Raw genomic sequence first — 20,742 nt, forward strand, 5'->3', positions numbered from 1 at the left:
CGTGAGCACCTTGGAATACCCAAGAGATTATGGAGGTAACAGATCAGAGAGTGGTTACTGACCTCTCTATTTTTACTGAATGAAGGAAAATTTCTCTTCTACATAAATTTTTGGTTTTAGAAAGCTGTCCAGTTTCTGAGAGCAAAAAGTCCCAACTCTGTTAAAACAGCTGTTCCACAGGCACTTTCAATCTTGAACCTCAAGTCCACCAGCATTAGAGTTGTTAGAAAAAACAGGTTGCAATAACATGTTTTCACTCTACTGTCCTTCTCTTAAGGACAAATAAAGACAAACATCTAACATGTAGAGTTTCAGAACATGTGCTTCAGAAAAAAATAGGGTGTGTTAACCCTAGTAAGAATGGAGCCCTGGAAAACTATTTAACTGAAACAATTCCTTTCCTGGTTCTTCTTACAGACCAGCCCTCAAAATGCTTTGATTTGCTTTTACTCATTGGAAGGTCCTACGAGTCCAAGGTATTAGCACAGATCTCAGTGTCTTAGGCAGCCAGAAACAATTTCAGAGCAGCTTTATTTTCTTCTTGTGTTAGAAAAGATCTGGCTAATGTATGAACAGTCAAAGTCAGATTTCCTCTTCCATGGTCCTGTGAGGATGCACTTTCTCCCGTTTCAGTGGGTGCTCTGTGTTCCTTCAAGTGCAGCAGCTGAAATTCTATCTGGCCTTTTAGCAAGTCATGTGTCAACAGAGGAGGAGGTTTTGTCCGTACCTCAAGACCTTGTGTAAGGGTTAGCCCTTGTCTCATTGCATTTTGACAACTGTCATAAAACTGTGCTATGTCAGTGGCCAAAAAAACGGTAAAGCTTAAAACTCTTCTAATGAAAATACCTTGAAGTATTAGACTGAACATGTGTCTTCTGAAAGTGCTCTTTACTCTGTGATAGTAGAGGCCAGAAACAGGACGCGTGCATCCTGAACAGCAGAATTCAGAGAACAAAGAGGAGATAAAAGTGGGAACCAGTTTGACTCCTGTTAGAGCACTATTCTCCTGCTGCTCCAACAGAGCGAAGGGAATGAAGAGGAAATGATCTGGGACGAGTTCGAACAAGACCTGTTGGTATCTATCACTCCAGAGAACAACCCCCAGTGATGTAAGAGACTCTCACCCTCCGGCTGAGCGAGTGCCCGGGGGTAAATCCCTCGCCCCAGCCCCGCGGGGCCACGCACACACCGACACCTCGGGCTGCAGCCCCTTCTCGCGCCTTGGAGAGCGGACAGTCCAACGGGGAGAAGAAGGGAAGTGTCTCTCTGCACCCTGGCCGGCAGCCAGAGCTACAGCCCCTTCCACCCAGCAGGCTACAAGAGCTGCATCAGGGTCTCTTTCCTCCCAGAGGAAAGCTACGTAGGAAAAGGGCAAAACCAAACTCTGGAAAAGCACTCGGGACAAAATATTGTAGGGCACAAACCCATAGTTCTTGGCACTCAGCTGAAAAATAGTATATACCATGTATAATGTTCAACCACGTTTTCATCAGGAATGCAATACTACTGCAAAGTTGCAATTTTGCCAAAGTAATGAACATATAAAAAGCTTTCTATCGTATTTTCAAACATTCATTATAAAGCCCTTCCTTAACAGCCCAATAACTGAAGTCTGCATATACAGCCAAGTTATCAGACCTACAAATTTGGAAAGACCTCCAGCGCTAGTCTACTTAACTGGATGCGTTCCAGCATCTTTTCAGCCAACTGGCATTTGCTCCCAAATTTACAGCTGGCAAACAACCTCCTTAAACATTTCCAGTTCCTCAATAGAACTGTTTAATGTCTACCTTTAACACACCAACCACCTGACTTCAGACACAACACTCAGCAGCTCTGACCGCAGGGCGCAGAGTTATAAAATTTACAGCTTCTTGAATTTGAAAACCACAGACTCTACGGCTGGAATCTGCCAGATCTGTGCTGAAGAAAAAGAACTGTGGCTTTCGCTCAGGGCACAAAATGTTAAAACAATGGATAAATTGAATTCTCTTGAGTAAAGTACCTTTTCCTTTTGCTGCTAATTTTGATTTCAAAGCTAAACCAATACATTTGCTAAACTAGCTGTGCATCTGCTCCTTTGTTGGAGATTTTGGTTTTCCCATGGCTAGCCTGAGTTTCCAATACAATACTCCATTTTGCAGGTCAAATTGTTAAAGAGTCTATCAGCGTTGCTTTGTTAGGACTGACTCGCTGCTTTTCAGGTAGTTTTTTTTTTGTAACAAGTGTATGTGAAGTTACTTGCAACACACTGAATTAAAAGCGATTAATTTACACCAGATAAACTCCTTTTTCTTCCATAATATTCCATCCAGTGGACAGGAAAGCATACTCATGCCTGGCGTGCAAGAAGCCGAAAAAATGCCTCCTCCTCTCTGTGAAGGACTAACAGACATTTACAGCTCGCTCTTGGAGGGAAGCTGAGCATAGAGGAGGAGGCAGGTAGAAGAATAGCCACTGATCACCCATCTGTGCTTCGTGTATTTTCATCTTCACTCATTCTGCATGGGGCTAATTTACAAAACGGGCACAAGCCCAAACCTTGAATCCCAGCACCCACAGCAGCATTGATCTGAGTCTTCAAGCTGCATCTACCTTTCCTGGGTCACTCCTACACTTTGTAGATCTTTGGTAATTTCTTTGGGTGGATGTAAGAGTTCAGCTCTCTGCAGTGGGCCATCGATTGCACCAGTAAGGGCATTGGGAAGTTTGTTTGGAAGCCCAGTGCCTGGCTGTGTAAGACCTGCAGTTTTCATCCACCATGAATCTACCTGCTGTTTAATAAATGTTGTAACATCCAAATCCTAAGCCAGATTCTGATGTCTCTGTCCAATCAAGATTAATTCCATTGACTTTTATGAATTTACTCTGGTTTCAGTGGGATAAATCTAAGCATGCGGCATATGATGCTGGTAGAAAGCTGTTTTAAAACAGGATCATTGTCTTGAATGGGCAGTTATTGGACAGGATCCTTGTCAGTGGCCAACACCAGGAGCTTCAAAGGAAAGTGAGAGAACACCTGTTTGGAAAGCACCAGTACAGGAAGAATTATCCACTGCTTACTTAAGCCAAACTTTAAAACAAATGGGGTTTTATCTCTTCAGTATTTCTAAAGTCACTTTAAACACAATCTTAACTAAAAGCTTATGACAAACTATTGTTTTTCAAGAAAGTCCACTAAGGTCATTAAAAGGAAAAAAAAAAAAAGAATATCCTTGAAAGGTCCTGTATGATCTCATTTCTACTTCAGCTGTTTCCAATTTATCTTCTGTTGTTATTGTGTCTCCATTTTTTTAGTGTTCACATGCTAAATGTACAACCTTCAGGGACACTGTCCAGCTAATCTCTCCTCACTAGAGGAGAACCCTTTTATCCCGTGTATTGAATCAACATCTGTATCTTATAAGCACACCTTAGCTCTCTTTAGCTTACTTTCTCTTTAGGGGAAATCAGTACAAATTTATCATCTAGTAGCTAATAGTAAATGTAATGCTTTGTAACTGCAACTTGGCTTTCTCCCAGTGGCAGCAGGATCATCAGTAAAGTCATTCCACCTGGCCTCCTTTCTCTTTTTCTCCCTGTTGATAAAGAGGAAGTGATTTACTGGTTTTAATTAGACATATTCCTGCCTTGAAGCTCCATTCACCTTGTCTTCCTGTGAATGTCTGCCTCTTCACAAAGCATCCTTTCCATCTGTTACTTATTGCTGTCAAAATAAGCTCTCTTTTTTCCCCACAAAGATTTCACAATGTCTTGATTCAATATTTCACCAAGTTTGAGGTAAACTTCAGTGAGGACACTGATTCTAGCTTGTCCTGAAAAACTTTACAGTCCTTTCTCAAATTGGCTTTGAGTTCTCAAATCAGTCAATTCTTCATCCATTTATTGATGGAATGGAAAACAAATTATTAATCTTTTGTGTTTTTAAGATCGTTTATCAATCCCTGGTCAGGCAGTGTTTTTCATGCCCACATAACAGTTCAGCTTCTTTTGCCCTTTCAGAATCTTTCCCGTAATTTGGGTCAGTGACTGAGTATTTCAACAAATGGATGTGACAAGTGAACCCCATACAAGTTGTGTGTCACCAGAGCCCTGTGACGGCCACGTCCCTCGTGCTCTGCCAGCCCCTGCTGGGAAGTATTTTCAGCAGTTGGTGGTGCCACTGGCAGCCCTGGTTTCCAAAGCTAGATAAATGAATGATGAATTTACTGTTTGTTTCTCCTCAAGTTAAATATTTGCCAGTTAACAGAAACACACTGACAAGGTGTTTAAACTGAACGGGCTGACCTTGGATTACCTATGACCAAATGACAGATAAATGGGCTGAATATATTCAACTACATTAAAAAAAAAAATTTGCAGCATGTTTCCATTTAGGATGAGACAATTATGCTACAGAGACCATATTTTAAAAACCTGGTATTAATTTCTGATCCTAGATTATCATTTAACTATCGTATTTCTACCACTTCGACCTTTGTCTGTTCTTTCATCTAGCCTGAATCTGAACATTCCTGGAACCGCCTTCTGAATCCATGAATATTTTTTCATTTCAGCTTTTATTGGTTTCTACAAACCCACAATCACCCAAGCATCAGTAACACCGACTGCAACTTCAGAAGGATATAGACACACAAATTCTGAAGGAAACTGGGTTGCTAGGTTATCTCCTTTGCCTTCCCTCCATCTGTGAAATTAATCCTGAGCAACCCAGAAAGGGTTCTGGTAAATTCTAACATCTCATCATGGATTTACACTTCCAGTAGTTGTGCTCGGGAAATGCTAGGCCTATACATACAATTCCACATTCTTCTCACAATGTTCTCCTCTTCCAAAAATATTTGGCCACTATAGTTTGTATTTTTTCTCCCACAACCTTGTTAAATTACAGATTTGCTGCCCTTTGCCTTCTTTGGTATAACTCATTCCCATAATTACATACATAGAATATATGTAAATACATATATGTGTGTTTATTGTGAAATTCCAGGGTAAATAAGAAAAGCACTTTATCAGTCTTTTTCTTGTCTCTTATCCATTTTGAACAGTGTTTAGGACTGCAAAGTCTGACTAAATAATACATTCTCTGTTGAACTACTGAAAAAACCTGGTAGAAGAATAGATGCACGTGGCCGTACTGTACGGTAAGAGAGAAACACTAAATATTTTGTAGAACCCCAAGGCTGAACTTGTGATATGCAAGACAATAGGGAATTTTAAGATTTTTTTTTTGTTCTTATTTGGGTTTCATCCTTCTCTCTTAACACATGCCTTAAATGTCTCTTTCAAGAAAATATTTTGGAGAATGACTGCATTTCAAAGAAGTGATTGCCTTGAGCGCAGACTTGCCAGACCTGTCTGGACCTGGAGCGCGAAGGTCCCATCCTCTGCTGGGAGCGCTGCTCAGGACGTGCAGAGCCTCGCTGGCTGGGTGGGAGCAGGCAGACCTGCAGCCAGAAACCCTGTCAAAAACCTGGGCCCTTCCAGCCACCACACAAACATCTAGCAAAGCTCTGACTGCAAAGTTAAACAGGCACAACCTGTGTTAATCTGTCTTTCCCATCATCGTGGAATGGCAATAAATACACCTACTAAACCTTATACTTTCTGCCCACCTGAATAATAAAGTTCCTGTATTTATGCACGCAATTTATTCAGTTTCTCGATACCTGCAGTGTGCATTTTTACAATTCAGCTTGTGCTGAATTCTTCTGGAAAAAAACAACAACCTCTCAGGACGTGCAGAGCCTCGCTGGCTGGGTGGGAGCAGGCAGACCTGCAGCCAGAAACCCTGTCAAAAACCTGGGCCCTTCCAGCCACCACACAAACATCTAGCAAAGCTCTGACTGCAAAGTTAAACAGGCACAACCTGTGTTAATCTGTCTTTCCCATCATCGTGGAATGGCAATAAATACACCTACTAAACCTTATACTTTCTGCCCACCTGAATAATAAAGTTCCTGTATTTATGCACGCAATTTATTCAGTTTCTCGATACCTGCAGTGTGCATTTTTACAATTCAGCTTGTGCTGAATTCTTCTGGAAAAAAACAACAACCTAATCTAGAAAATAAGATTAAATTTCTTTTGAATACAACCTAATTAAGAAAATGAAGAAAAAGAATTCTAAGCATTACAGGAAGAAGCTAAGGTCCAAAACCCACAAAGCCTTATCTTACTGAAAATGAAGTTAATTGGGTAAAAAATTGCTAGCAGGACATTTTTGGGTTTTTATGCTTCTTTGAAAATTACAGATGAAATAAAAATAAAAACAAAGCTACAATGCAGTATGCTTAAACATTCCTTTTTTCAGCCTTCTATCAGTTTCTAGTATTTAGAGTTCAAGTAGGATTTGTTTCATTATTACTGCTCTAAACAGCTCTTCAGCAATATGTGTATATTCTCATAAAACCATTTTTTCAGTTTTCATTGGCATTTTTGTTGCTTGGTTACCAGTAAATCATAAATTATGCAGATCTCTGAACAGACAAAATTTTGCACTTTTTTTTCAGAATTCAGTTTGCTGAATGTTGCTTAAATTATTGAAAGGGGAAAAAAAAAATCTTAACTACAGCTCATAGATACACATAATTGGGGAACACGTAACTGTAACGTTTTCAGTCGTTAGAATCCCTAGTTACCAATGCCAGTGGTGTAGGTATTTCAATAAAAATACAAGGGAAGTTTAAATAAGCTCTCATAGGAGCAATAGCCTCCAGTTAAATGTTAAATCTTAATAAAACTGTTTAGCATAATTTGATAGGATGAAAATAGAAGTGCTATTTGGCATTAAATTTTTTTTCTTTAATCTTTCTTCTGCAAATATGTGCACAATATGCAGCCAAGTAAGTCATCTTGCAGGCAATTTATTATTCATACTTAGCTCTATAATAATACAGTTCAATCTACTTTGTACTATGACAAATAAGATTCCTGAGAGTTCAGCTTAACATTTCATAGTATTTATAAGTGTGCTCATTTCTTTGGTGTAAGGCTGTTCTGGAGATGATTTGCAGACAGGGAAGCGTGGTCCCTGTTAGACCAAACCCTTCCTTGGACTAAAGCACCCCCATTAACATACATACCCCAAATGAAAATTCTGCAACTGAGAAAAAGTGTTTTTAAAAGGCATTGCAAATTGGGGTGGTAATTTGTGAAAATACATGCCCTTAGCCCACGTCAGACTGTCCATTCTGAACATGTGTTCATCCTAAAGTACTTTAACATGCGTTCATGGTCCACGAAATTCAGTGGATCGTAAAGATACCATTAAGTACCTTACTCAGTATGAAGAGCAGAAAGGCTCTTCAGTACTCCAAATAAAAACTTCACTGAATAGTTGTGAAAGTTTAAATAATCCTTGAAGAACGTATTTCATGTCACAGTCTACACTTGCTGTGTTTCTTAGTTTAACCCTCTAGATGGGTGAGGAGCCGTGGGTTGTGGCCTCAGGAGCGGGGACAGCACTCGCTCTCCTGAGAGAGAGAGAGGCCAGAGAACTGCTGGGAGGGGTGGGGAGGAACTGAGTCCCTTCTGGGAGCGCTCCTGCCTTCTCACAGGGGAGGATTCATCAACACAGACATCTCAGATGAGTTACAAAGCCAAGGACTTGTAGAGCTCTCTGACAAAGCAGGCAGAGTAATGCAGCTAACAGGGAGTGAAGACTTGGGCGATTCAGCCAGAAACTGACCCTTACATGTTCTTACAGGTTTTAAAAGAAAACCTAGTAAATTAACCTAATGCAGAAAGAGATTTTCCTTAGAACAGAACTATTAGTGGCCAATTTCAAAATTGCAACACTGGAACAGACCATAGAAGTACCAAATTTTCTTTCTACGAAATACAGTTTCAAGACAAGACATCTAGCAGACAGAGTAGGTGATAGAAACTGGGTGACTGGAAGATAAACACGTATAAACTTCTCTATTTTAGATGTTTTCACCAATAAAAGTGAATCAACAGAAATTGCACAGGAGCCCATGTGTGGTACTTTGACTATCTGTGTCCCAAGGTGGATGTTAAAAATGATTACCTGTACCTGTCTTTTCAGAAGCATTATTTGAAGCTGTTACAATTAAGCCTTGCCTCAATGTTAGGTTTAATTTTTACATCACTGAATTTTATTGTAGGCTGTTTATGGGATGTGTTTATAATCTCTATTACCATTGTGCAGCAACTGAGAAAGAATGCTGTATGGTGTGTTTTATGCACCTTCCTTTTCACTGAATTTGTGACAGTTTACTAAACTTCAGACCTTGATAAACTGGTGAAAGGCCTTTCAATCTAGCATGACCACACAATTAAGCCTGAATATTATCGTGACTCAACGCTATTCTTTAATCTCGCTGAGAGCCACAGTGCAGAGCTAAAGCTGTCGTTCCTAATTCTGTAATAGACATCAAGGGAAGAATAAACAGAAGAAAGCTTACTTCAAAGACCAGCGTCTCATTAGTCGGTCCCGCTGCATATAGACTCTCGGGATGGTTAAAAGAGCGTTGATAATCAAAAACCGTTCCAGCAAAGGAGAACTTCCCTGGCCAGTCGATGGTCCAGTCTCCCGTTAGGTAGTACTTTTTACCGAGGTTGCGCACAGCAAGGTAGCTGGTGGAGATCTGCATCTCGTGGAGCTGGATGCTGCGTGCTCCTGCTGGAACAGTGACCACGGTGTAGTAGTCTGAAATGAAAGAAATAAGCAACGTTTTTGCAGTTCTCATACAGATAGCGATGGCTCATCATTTGTGACATGATTTGAAATTTTTTGCCATTTAAAAGACAGCTGTTCTGATCCACCAAAGTCTGTTTTCACAAGGAGAAAACAGTGCTGATTTTAACCCCCCTGTGCAGCCTGTAATCAGAGTAACTCAGAGGTATTTCAATTCCTGGAATTTTTCTTTGTGATTAAAGACAAGAAAAAGCAAGTTCACCTTAGAAAAATGTTGAACAGACTAACGGTGGTTTCACTGTAATTGCTTTACCATGTTTTCCCTGTAGCTCCCTACAGTCATTGGAAGGTACTGCTTCCAGCACGGACGAGGTTTTTGAGGTGAGATGTGGTGGGATGCAGCAGAGCTTCCACAAAGCCCCGTCCACCACTGGCCCTCCCTGCTGGGAGCTGTCACACTCCCAGCGTGGACAAACCTCGCTCACTGCAGCCAGATGAGACACCGCTGATGTCTCTGTGCACAGCTCATGTCACCAGCAGTTCAGTTCAGATTATTTTTTAGCATTGTATCTCTGTATTGCTACCTCCTAAACAATTCCCTGGCCTATATCACTGTAGTATTGACATATCTTATGATCAACAATAAATGGACCCGCAAAATACTGCCATGGGTAAAGAAATTATCTGCTTTTTATGCCTGAGAAACTGAGGCATAGTGAGATTATTTCATGAGAAGCCTGTGACAGTCCACTGAGGAAAAGTTCACCTCCCAGTGACTGGATCATCCACTGAATCAACTGGACAGTTTCCAGTCAACTTAATTTGAAAATGGACATGGAAATTCTGTCATTTTTGGCATTCTGCTATGTATTGCTTTTTATATCTTCTACAGTCCCATTCCAGTCAGAGCTGTTGACAGCTATTTTTTCACTTGCCTGAATCCTAAAATCTCTTTTAAGAGGAAATTCACACGTAAAAGGAAAATGTGGCTTAAGAAACAAGAGGAATGCTTGTGAATTAACTAACCAAGACTTATGCTCATAGCTTTCTTGTTACCAAGAAACAGGAGAAATGTGAACTCTCCTCTCACTCTCGCTGTGATTTTCAGTTCACATCTGGACTTTTAGCCACTGCCCTAATGAGCAAGGAGTCATATATATTACATAGGGATAGAGCAGAGCAACGAGTTGATGATCATGTGGAACAGTTTTCCTTACCATTAGCTTTGTGCTGGATCAAGTATTGGCCTTTAAAGAACTTGCATGTTGAATTATCTCCTTTACAAACTCCACAGGCATCCAGTACAGCTTTGGAACCAAGTCCATGATCACACCCTACTTGCTGCAACCAAAAGGCACAAGTGAAGGACTCGGATACAAGGGAATTTGAAAAAACAGCTGGATTTTCCATAAAGGAGTCAACTACCCACTTGAAAAAATATAGACTTTAGGATTATGAAAAACTTAGTTTTATCTTACTTCACATATTCCATCAATGCAAACATCATATGTATTTGGAGAACACAGGGTTCCGTCCTTCACTTTGCTGGACATTGCGAAGAAAAAGTCAAAGTCTTCAGCTGTGCAGTACAATTTACATCTGTCTTCCTCTGGGAAAACAAAAACAAAAACACAAGACAAGAAAGTATTAGCAGACCTGCAGCACAGTTTAAAAAAAAACCCCAAACCAGTACTATTCTATTTTGGAAGGACGTGTGGGTTTGACTGTCCACACACACAATTCAGAATTCAAACTCTGTGTGAAAACACGTACATTGCATTAGCTCTGCTGATGTGGCCCCCATTTTGGTTCCACTGGTTCCCACTTTCAAATTTCATTTTTTTTATTAAGAGAAATGGGAGACTAATAATTTTATTTAATTTTTGATTAAAATTTGAAAAAGGTAAGATGGCTCAAATGATCAGTTCAGCTGAAAGCTAGGACTGGAGCCAGAAGTTCCCCTAACAAAAGGATTTTTCCTCTAAAAAATCCCAACCATTGTCAATCAAATTTCTTGTTATACACATGGTACGTTATGCTCATAAAGCATATAAAATAGTCATGCAATTGTAAATATTGCAACAATTGCTGAAATACACAATTTTAATACAAAAAGTAAGTGCAAAAAATAAAACAGCATAACCAAATCGTGAAGAACATGAAATTGGATTCAAAATAGTATCCTTTTATTCTTAAATAAGCAGTTGGATTTTCAGTAGTAGTTTCTAGAGAGGCAAGGCATCTGGAGCAACTTTGAAAACCAGATCTTTTCAGGACTATAAAGGCAGACCTTGGGGGAGATCTTGAAAAGCAGCGAAGAGAGTAAGGACAGCATTTTCAAATTCAGTGTCACACGGACATGTCTTGCTTTTGAAAATTATGTCTTTTGTCCCTAATTTTAATCTCCTATTTCTTTTACTAAATCCAGCCCCGACCAAGTAGGCTGCCTTAATTTCTGTTTAACAAGATGCATTATTCTCCCTGTTGTACAGCAGCCCCTGTTACATGCTGTGAAACCGTTATTTCCTCTTTCTGCTGTTCACAGTGGCTGTTGGGACACAGGTTTCTAAATACTCATGCCAGAGTCCTTTGAAGAAAATATAATCAGGCTATGAATGAAAGTTACATGTAAATGTATATATATATAATTATCATTAAAAGCAAATTTGCACAGGTGCTAAATGAAGCAGCTACAATGTGACATAATCCAGCCACTTTTAGTCAAGTAGTAGCAATTTCAGCTAGAAACTGTGCTTTGGAGCTGTAGAAAATACTCTGTGTATCTGGTAAAAATGAATACTGATTCCAAATAGTTGCAAAATTAAGATGTGTAAAGTAAAAATAAGCTTTGCTTGTACAAAAGACAAGAAATAGTTATCGAGACCTGAACTTTATAAAGATCTCTTAGTAAAAGATGACTTCAAAAATTTTATGCCAGTACATTGTTTGCTTTTCCAATTCTCATGGGACTATACCAGCAGAAAAGTCAAAAGGTTGATTTATTGTTACATTTTGAAATCTGAGAACATTCCAAAGGAAGGAAGATTCTGGTGGTGTTATTGTGGGAGCTCACATTTCCCATGCTGAAAAACCCATGGAAATTGTTTTGTTTTTACACTAACAGATATGTAATAGAAAATGAAAGAGAGGGGTAGCAGCAGCCAGGGAGTCAGGCTAAGGACAAAGATTTGAATTCACAACCCAAATCAGTTCTGCGTGTCCCTACAGGCAGCAGTGCACGGGAGGCCAGATTCAACTGTGTTAGAAAGCAAACACGTCTCAAATAAGCCAACTGAATTTCTGTTTGCTTACATCGGGGTGATGTTTGCCCAAAGAATATGGATGAATTACAGCTTATAGCTTGCTTCCTGCAATTGCTTTGTCCGTCAGAGCCGTGGCATAATTACCTTCCACTTTGGTGTATGGCTTCCATTTGTAGTACCATCCCCGGAAGGGTTTGCTGTTGTACTCTGCGCACTGCTGGGCTCGGAAGTCCAGGCTGTTTGCTGGACATGGCTGATGGTTACAGAGCTGATAAATACGACCCGAACCTTGGCAGAATTTGCCACCATACTGTGGCCTAAAAAAAAAAAAGAAAAAAAATATTATTTTGCAAAACCTACTTTCGTGTGATTGGCATGTTACAGTGTATTAACAGAGAAAATGAGAGGACCTATTGTCTTAGGAGATCAGTATTTCCTATATAGATCATTAATTTTCATGGTTCCTAAAACCAAGCAAAGCAGTTGCCATGAATTATCTACTTGGATCACTGCAAACTCAGCAAAGATGCAACCATCTAGAGGTGAGTCATGTTTTCACTAATTTAAATTTATAGGGCTATTTTGTATTGGCTGGTTTCAATCTTGTTATATGGCTATTTTTGCTCTGCTGTTAACCCAGGAATGAACATGTGCAAAGAATTACCTATCACAATAAGAGTTAATAAAGGATAACATAACACTGATCAAACATAAACAGAATGAATAATTACATGTGGTTGTTCATTTGTTTTGTAAATCACTTTGAAAAAATGTGCTTTTAAAGCAGTCAGAGGGAAGGAGGACTGCATAGTTGTCCTGCTTCAGGAAAATGCTGGAATTCAGGGATAACTTTACACGTCAGATCTACTTCAGCAAACCTCACCTGGGCATTTCCCTTCATTCTGGCCGGAATGAAAAGAGCACATTCTATTACTTTGCTAGTATCTTATCTTACCAGAATAATAGTTTTTAACTATTTGGTCAAGCAAATGACTGTAAAACAATGTAAAATGTAAGACTTGTTCTTTCTAAAGTGACTGAGAGGTCTCACGAGCGGCTGAGAAATGTGTTCACTCACTTTTGTATTCCTTGTGGATCTACACAGGAATTCACTGATGTTATTTTTGCAGTTTCACAATGCGCAGATATACATCTGCAAGTACTGAGCCAAATCTTCAAACCACCAAATTCTAAGAAGTGTTTGTTGTATTATACAATTTCTTGCGTCAAGTGAAAGGAAATGTAACAATGCTGCACTTGCATACATTTATATAGTGATTTTTAAAAACTAGGGAACATACATACTTGGAAGACAAGCTATGGACAGCTCGCCCATATAACACATGCATTAAGGAAAAAAAGATACTGAATAATAAGATATAAACTAACAACAATAACTACTAATAATAGTATAAAATATACGGTTGCAACAAGTATAATTGGAATTGTTTGTTTAAATCCCTAAACATTACAACTGTTCCCCATAGCAAGTACCCCATGCAGGTTCTCTGAACATGCCTCTGATGGAGCAATACGCCAACAGCCTGGTGCAGCACTGAGGAGAAATATCCAGGTGCTTTTCCTTTATTATAAATTTCAACCCCCATATGTCTAACTCCCTAACCAAGCTGGGGCTTGGGTTTTGTGTTTTGAATTGGCTTTGATTGTACACTATGCCTGGTTTTTCCAGAATTCTGGGCTACAAAACAGTCTTTCAAAGGAAGAGGTGGAAACCCACCTGCTACTTTATTTAAAACTGGGATAAAGCACCAGTAAAATGTGTTGTGCAAAAAGAAAACGACTTCCAGTGGCTTTTCTTGAGGTCACCTACTTGCTAAACTGACACCAAGTGTAACAGCCAAGGTCTTAAAGTCAAATTTTCTGTCCTAGTTGGTGGCAGTTCAGTCTGTGAGGGGCAGGGAGGGTACGTACCATCACTGAAGTGGGAATATTTATGTTGACTTTGTGCAATTGGTGAGAGCTCTCAGTTAAGGCAGCCAAACTGCTGGGTCCTTACTCAATTCTCTACTGACTTTCTTTACAGCTTCAGCACATGTATGGTTTTTGACCTCCTTCAGCCCCAGAGAACAAATCTGCTTTAGTGTAAGGAAAAGAAGCAGCCTCCTTCCAAGTAAATGCCACCAAACAAGCAATATAATGGCATTATTTATGGCTAGATCGTGATTTCTAGCCACAGTCTTGCATTTGCGGATGGTATAAAATTCCACCAAACCCAGGGAGCGCTGAGAGAGGCATTCTGCTCCCCGGCTCCGCTACAGCATTTAATATTCCAGTACACTCCCAGTGCTGAAACCGTTGGCCAGAGAATTACAGAAACTTCCCCACCTTCCTTTTTTTACCAACAAGATGTCAGTAAGAGTTAAGCAATTCACAGGAAACTAGATGTACAAAAACAAATTTCTGAAAAAAAGATTATTACCTACACTGACAAAATCATGCTTTTATTGGTGACGTTTATACCACCTGTAGATTTCGGGCTGACTGCCTGCGGAAGCTCTGTTGGTAACTCACTTACCATGGAATTGTAACTAAGCTCAGAGGCTGTTCCAGTATTTCTATAGCTGTACACTGCTCCTAATACAGACATAACCTAGGTACACATATAAATATATATAGGTAAAGATACCTGCAAGAATAGATGCTGTTAGAGCTGAGGCCTTGCTGAGGATAATTGGAAAAGGGAGAAATTTGGTGAGAAAGTCCAGTAAAAAAACAGTCTCTGAAGAATGATTTGAAAAAGGAGTGTAAGTGCAAAGATGCAAGTGCTCCACTTCATATCAGACCCCAATATTAAAATGCAACAAGACTGGCTTAGTTAATTCTGCAGTACCCTCTTGAGAATAGACTTCACAGACAACAAAAGTAAAATGGATAGGCACTGCAAGGCAACAGAGAGAGTGAGAAATCTTGGAATTAACCTGATCAAGGAACGTATTTTATGCATTACAAAGGGAATTAGACTCTGAAATTCTGAACTCCTGTTTTTTCGTGTTTTGTAATCATTTACATTCAAGTGAGAACATTTCTGCTCATATTATGAGCAGATCATGGTAGTATCACAAAGCTAGACTATTTTATTCTGCCTGAATTTGAAAGGCCTACAAGGTCTTTCCAAGTCTTCTGTTTTAATTAGTATTTTAAATGGCATCATTACTTTGCATCATTTTACATCTGCATTGTCCCTAATCACCGTTACAGATATTGTACACAAAAGATTAAAAAGATGTGTTCAAGCCATTTTGATTTAGCCTTCTGATTGCACACATGCCTAGAGCTCCATTCTGCTCCTCCTGAACAATGCACTATTGTGCAGTGGGCAGGATGCAGTCCCGCAGATATGATTTAGGTATTAATTTAAATCTCTCGGGCACTCTTCAGGTTCTTTCCCAGCTAAACTATTAAATTATGTAATCTATTTCTATCTTGGAAAAGTACCTCAACTGTAAAATGTTGTCATGTATGAAAACCAGATCCATGAAATTACACTGTGACAATTTACAGAAACATAATGATTTTAGCAAATCTGCATAGTCCTGTGCTCCACAGATGACCTCCATAGGTGTTTGCGGGTATGAATTCGCACAGAGCTCCGGTGGGCATTGCGAAGCCATACCCAGAGCTGCTGGGGTGTGGGCACAAGCTCTGTCTGAAAATTGCCAAGAGAAAGGGAACTGAGTTGGTTGGATATTATTTGCAAGAGGAGAATTCCACATACAAGCACAGGTAACAAGATTTTCATAAGCAGCAGCGTGAATTTGTGTTATTCACCTGTCTTTAAGCTTCTAATAAGATGCGTCACCCTTAAAATCACTGGAAACCTAGAAATCTCCCTCAGTGTTTATAAGAACTCAGTTGCTTTGAAAAATGACTGTTTTTTTAAAACCTTTGTTCTATACTCAGTCAGTTCTTCAGAGATCCACACCCTGTGTCCTAATCTCTTAAAGAAATACATTTTATTCTTTCATTCTCAAAATTTTGCTATCCAAAATAATCTATCAAGCTTTTGAACAAAATAAACATTAGCTCCTACACAAATCTGGATTAGGAAAAGGGAAATAAATATATTACATATGAAATAATATACATATATATACCGAACTATATAAACATCTGAAATATATTTCAGAAATTGAAAAAGAAAGGAATCATTATTCTTTGTTTATGTGTAGTTATAGAGGTGAATAATGAACAGTGACTGGGTTATAAATCATTCCATGTGGTGTAACACTGAAAATGGATAGTATCATTTTTCTAATGATTCCACATTTATATAAATGTGCTGTGATGGGAAACACAGCTACCTGGGTATTCGTATGCTGTTGTGTGGATGGCTTATTTATAGTCCTCTCATTTCATCACTCTAACTCTGAGAGGGATTTATAGCATCTTCTCCTTGCTCTAACTGAATTATCACTAATATAACAAAATTAAGTTTAGTATAAACATCATCCAGTTCTAGTATCAAGCCTTACTTGGTTACATCAAATCTTGAATCAAGTCTTACTTTAATTAGAACAGACAGCTCACTCTTAATGCAAGTTTTAAATACAAAATGCTACAGTAACACCCTTCATGTTAAAGATCTTCTTTCTTTTTGAAGACCATTGGAAACCTTAATCAGTTCTAACAGTGCACCAAAGGGAAACATTTCAACTACTGGACACCCTTCTGTCAGGCAGAGCAAGGGAGGGCTTATGACTAAATGCAAAGAATAACATGCATACATACAAATTTAGCAGGCAAAACAGGGATCGAAGTAGGAAGACCAAAAATGTATGTGTGATGTGTAACTGAGACCCTGCATTCTCTTGCTAAATAGTTTCATAAAGCAAAATATCCAAGTAACTTTATCAAAATACACTAAGAAACAACAGAAAATGTTGAGAAAAAGCTCAGCTATGGATCTGCAAAAACTGGCTTGACTGAGTGAGGGTAATAAAGACTATTTTAACTAACTCACATTTTCCTATAACATAGTGGATGAAGCGTGGATATTATTACTGCAGCAGTGTGTAGTAGGTGTGAGGCTTCTTTACAGCCTCATATAAACTGTGTCATATTTTCTCTGGTTTTTATTGCTGCAGTTTAAATGCTGTTTTTATTGTGTGCAATGAAGAATACATGTGTCTATGCCTGTTGAAGTTGTGTATGAAATAAAACAGTTAAATCCTTTTTTCATGTAAGTTGAAGTGAATTGAGTAGTTGGGAAAGATGCTGGTGAGACAGCACTTTACTTTGAAATCATATTCTAAGGAATAGTAGTATTTACAGTGGTAAGACATTCTCTAGAGGAAAATACCAGAAATGTTTCATGAGTTCACATACAATTCTAGGGTTGAGCAACTTTAGTCAGACCCGTGAAACAAAATAATGCAAAGAACACGACAGACATACAAAGACATCTGTCTACAACCATTTTGATATTGACTTCAAACATTTTTGGTTTAATATCCTGGATAATATGATCTGATCAGAAGTCTTAATAGCTTTTAAGACCTTTTTCCCTTGCTCTTAAATGATGAGGTGTGAATATGTCTGTGTGGTGTTTCCTTACTTTTGCAGGAATTTGATAAACTGTAGTGAAACAAAATAAATAGAGAAAGTTGGGCACTGTAGTGTTCTAGTTCTCTAGCAGTCTTCAGCCAGCCACTACTTTCCAGTATCATGACACATTTCTGTCTTTCAGCTACTGACTGGTCACATTGGACATGAAAGAAAGGTCTTACAAACATTTTCACACATACTATTTCCCTACAGAAATGGACTGTAGGACTTCTTTTTTTTTTTTCTAATAACATCAATAGTTCGTATAAAATTAATACCTTTTCACATCTATGTCTTACTTTGGATTATTGCAGTGTCTTTCCTGATATGTGACCCCACCTCCACAAGTGCGAGTACACTGTGACCACTCGGACCAGGCCGACCATTGGCCGTTTACAGGTTTGGGTCCATGATCACCGTATTTGACACACTGACCTCTTCGACACCACTGCCAAAAGAATGCCAAAAAACATCCCATCAGAGTTAGCGGTACCTAGTAGATGCAAAAAAGAAAAAATCCACATTTAAAAGCTCCAGTGCTTAACCCTAATAAACCATGAGGTCACCTGTTGAACTCAACGAGATGGTTCACAGTAGGACAAGGACTCTGAAGCAGGACATCGATCCACACAATGGTATAGATAAGTTATGTCCTAAAATTTGTCCACGTTCTGAGTTGAAGATCTCTGAGGTACAAATTTTCAAAACGGTTCTCTTGGAGAGTACCTTTTTGGCTTACTCTTCCCCAAAAGATGCATGTTAATTTATGCACAAAATTACTGCACAATTATTTTTAATGCACAAAGAGAAAAAGCAAAATGGAACATTTGTCAGTAAATTGAAAATTAAAACATTATTCTACTGGAAAAACATTACAACAAAAGAAAATATTTTGGGTAACTATAGCTGAGTGCAAATTAGAAGGTTCAACTAAAACAAATAAACGTGCTCTTTTAGTAGTGATCACTGATGATAACATGCATGATGGTCTTTGTATAGCAAACATTATGGCTTAAGGAATGTTTGTGTCAGAGCGGAATCTGAAGCCTTGATCTACTTCTGTTATAATTAATGGCTTTTCTTAGTGATTTAGATTTGCCAGATGTATCTTATTCCACAGCTTGTTGGGAGAAGCATCACTCCTGCCATCAGAGAGGTGTCACTGTGAGGACCAGTCCTGACTGTGTATCGCAACACAATCTTTTAGCGAGCAATCCTGAAGTCCACGGTAGCAAATCTGGAGGGATCTGGATAAAACTGGTTTTGACAGGAGCTGGTATTTGACCCAATATAGTCTAAAACCAAGTTAGAATGACATGGTCCTATTTATAAAACAACTTACCATACTTATCCCACATGGTGTTCCTTCTGCTGCTGGCATGAACTTTGTCTCACACCGATGACCCACTTTGTGACACCAGAGAGACTTGCAAATATCCTGAAAAGAAAAAAGTACTCATTATATACACATCATTTCCATTATTTCCTGGTGTTTAGAAAGCGTAACAAAAAATACATGCCTTTGCTACCTTAAAAGCTATATAGATAAAAACTTTTCTGACTTTAGAAAATCCAGGGTTTAAGAGTTATAGCACAGCCATATCCTGTATATTGCTGTCTTGTTTATGCTTCCCTATATATATTTTTTAAAACTATTTTTTGTGTGAGACTATAATAGAATAAAATCTGCGTTAAAAGGTTCAAGGCTAAAATTTCATCAAGTCTACAGCAACTATAATACTGTGAAGATGATTTTCTAAAGCTCAGGAGATATCTGGAACCAGTCTCTTCACAGCGCTGTTACTCTCTCTTCTTTGTTTATGAGCTGTAGAAGAAACACAGCTGCCATCACCTGATAAATGCAGTCAGTATAAAATAAATCAAAATACTCCAGGATGATAAGAGGAGTAAAAGAAATGACAATACTGCTTTTCAGAACGAGTACTCCAGATTATTTAATAAAACGTCTTCTCTGAAGAGATCAGCAAGGAGTGCGGCAGTCACTAAAATAACGGGTTAACCTAAATTAATCCTTCATCATGAAGTCAAGAGTATAAGTTACGTTTTTATTGTTCTAAAATAAGCCTTTAGATCTTTTCCAGACTTTGCTGTCAATGCATGAGTAAAACAAAACACAAGAAACTTAGGCCTTTTTACCCCCCACCCCACGCAAGTTTTGATCAGAGCTCTGCTGCCGCTCGTTTCCTCAGCACGGTCTCTCGTGTTCGGCTGCACTCCTCCTGACTCCTGGAGAGAGAGAACACTTCTCTTTCTGAAACGCCCCTGGGATTTAGATATTCCTCAAAACAGGCCAGTACCTTCAAAGCAAATTGCCAAGCAAGATAAGGTAGAGAAATAGCCCAGGCCTCCGAAGAACACTGTATGACTTGTACTTATTTAGTGTACTGCAGATCTCAAATGTAATTTTGAGTTTTCAGAAGTATATCAATAGGTACCTTTACGAAGCTGAGGTTGCACAGTTTTGCTTTCATTCCAAATTGCCATTTGCACTGGGTATCAGCATCATAGATCTGCCCTGGCAGTTTGTCAGGGTATTTATACTGTCCTGTTTGCTTAGGTTCATCAATCAGGCAGGCAGCTTGAGCTGTACTATAACGAGAATGTATATTAAACATGACCATGATCTTTATATCAAAATATTTTAATTTGCTACAGACCAGCAAAAACACATAATATGCTATACAGTACCTTTAATTAGCTTTAGAGGTATGCACTGAAATGAGAGTATCTGACTGCAGGAGCCAAAAGATCTCGACATCTTGTTGGTAGCCTGACCTGCCAACTTTTAAGGAAGCAGGAATTTCCAGGCTTTAGGACTGTTGTGACAATGAGAAAGAAGGATGTAAAATTGTTTTCCTTCCATTATTCAAGTGTAACCAAGAGCAAGGTGGTCTAGTCTGCTTTTTTCCCTTCAATGGATTCCCAAAATCAGGAATCAACAGGCACACTGCCTCATTTCAGCATCAGACAAGCAGAAGGCTGCTGCAGCTGGGCTGCTGTGGGCTGGCTGTGTCCAGCTTAACACCAAAAAGTACCCGACGGTCTACTCTTTTTCCTTTGTATGTGCTTGAGAGCCCATCTATGTGTACAGAAGTGACTCTACGCTGGATTTATCATCCAAGTGTAAGTCTCTGGGACCATACTGCATGCTGCAGGGCTTATCTGACTGTTGAGTTTGCAATTTACTCGGTTTGCAGCAGAACAAAATCACCAGAACTGTCACCTGTCCTG

General features: G+C 39.1%; 1 protein-coding gene across 4 annotated transcripts in view; it reads right to left on the reverse strand.

Moving 5' to 3' along the window:
• Window positions 1-20,742, reverse strand: part of ADAMTS18 (ADAM metallopeptidase with thrombospondin type 1 motif 18) — a 185,420-nt gene that overhangs the window by 17,982 nt on the left and 146,696 nt on the right. For 2 of the 4 annotated variants that reach the window (XM_014942567.1, XM_014942565.1), the window contains 7 exons: window positions 19,947-20,100; window positions 18,833-18,928; window positions 17,790-17,983; window positions 12,070-12,242; window positions 10,141-10,271; window positions 9,880-10,003; window positions 8,430-8,674 (listed from right to left, as the gene is read on the reverse strand). In XM_014942567.1, the coding sequence (XP_014798053.1) occupies window positions 8,430-8,674; window positions 9,880-10,003; window positions 10,141-10,271; window positions 12,070-12,242; window positions 17,790-17,983; window positions 18,833-18,928; window positions 19,947-20,100 (1,117 nt within the window). The remainder of the gene's footprint in view (window positions 1-8,429; window positions 8,675-9,879; window positions 10,004-10,140; window positions 10,272-12,069; window positions 12,243-17,789; window positions 17,984-18,832; window positions 18,929-19,946; window positions 20,101-20,742) is intronic. The other 2 variants (XM_014942568.1, XM_014942566.1) reach the window with 1 other exon arrangement.

Source organism: Calidris pugnax, unplaced genomic scaffold (genome assembly GCF_001431845.1).
Source record: "Calidris pugnax isolate Ruff unplaced genomic scaffold, ASM143184v1 scaffold28, whole genome shotgun sequence".
NCBI classification, from domain to species: domain Eukaryota; kingdom Metazoa; phylum Chordata; class Aves; order Charadriiformes; family Scolopacidae; genus Calidris; species Calidris pugnax.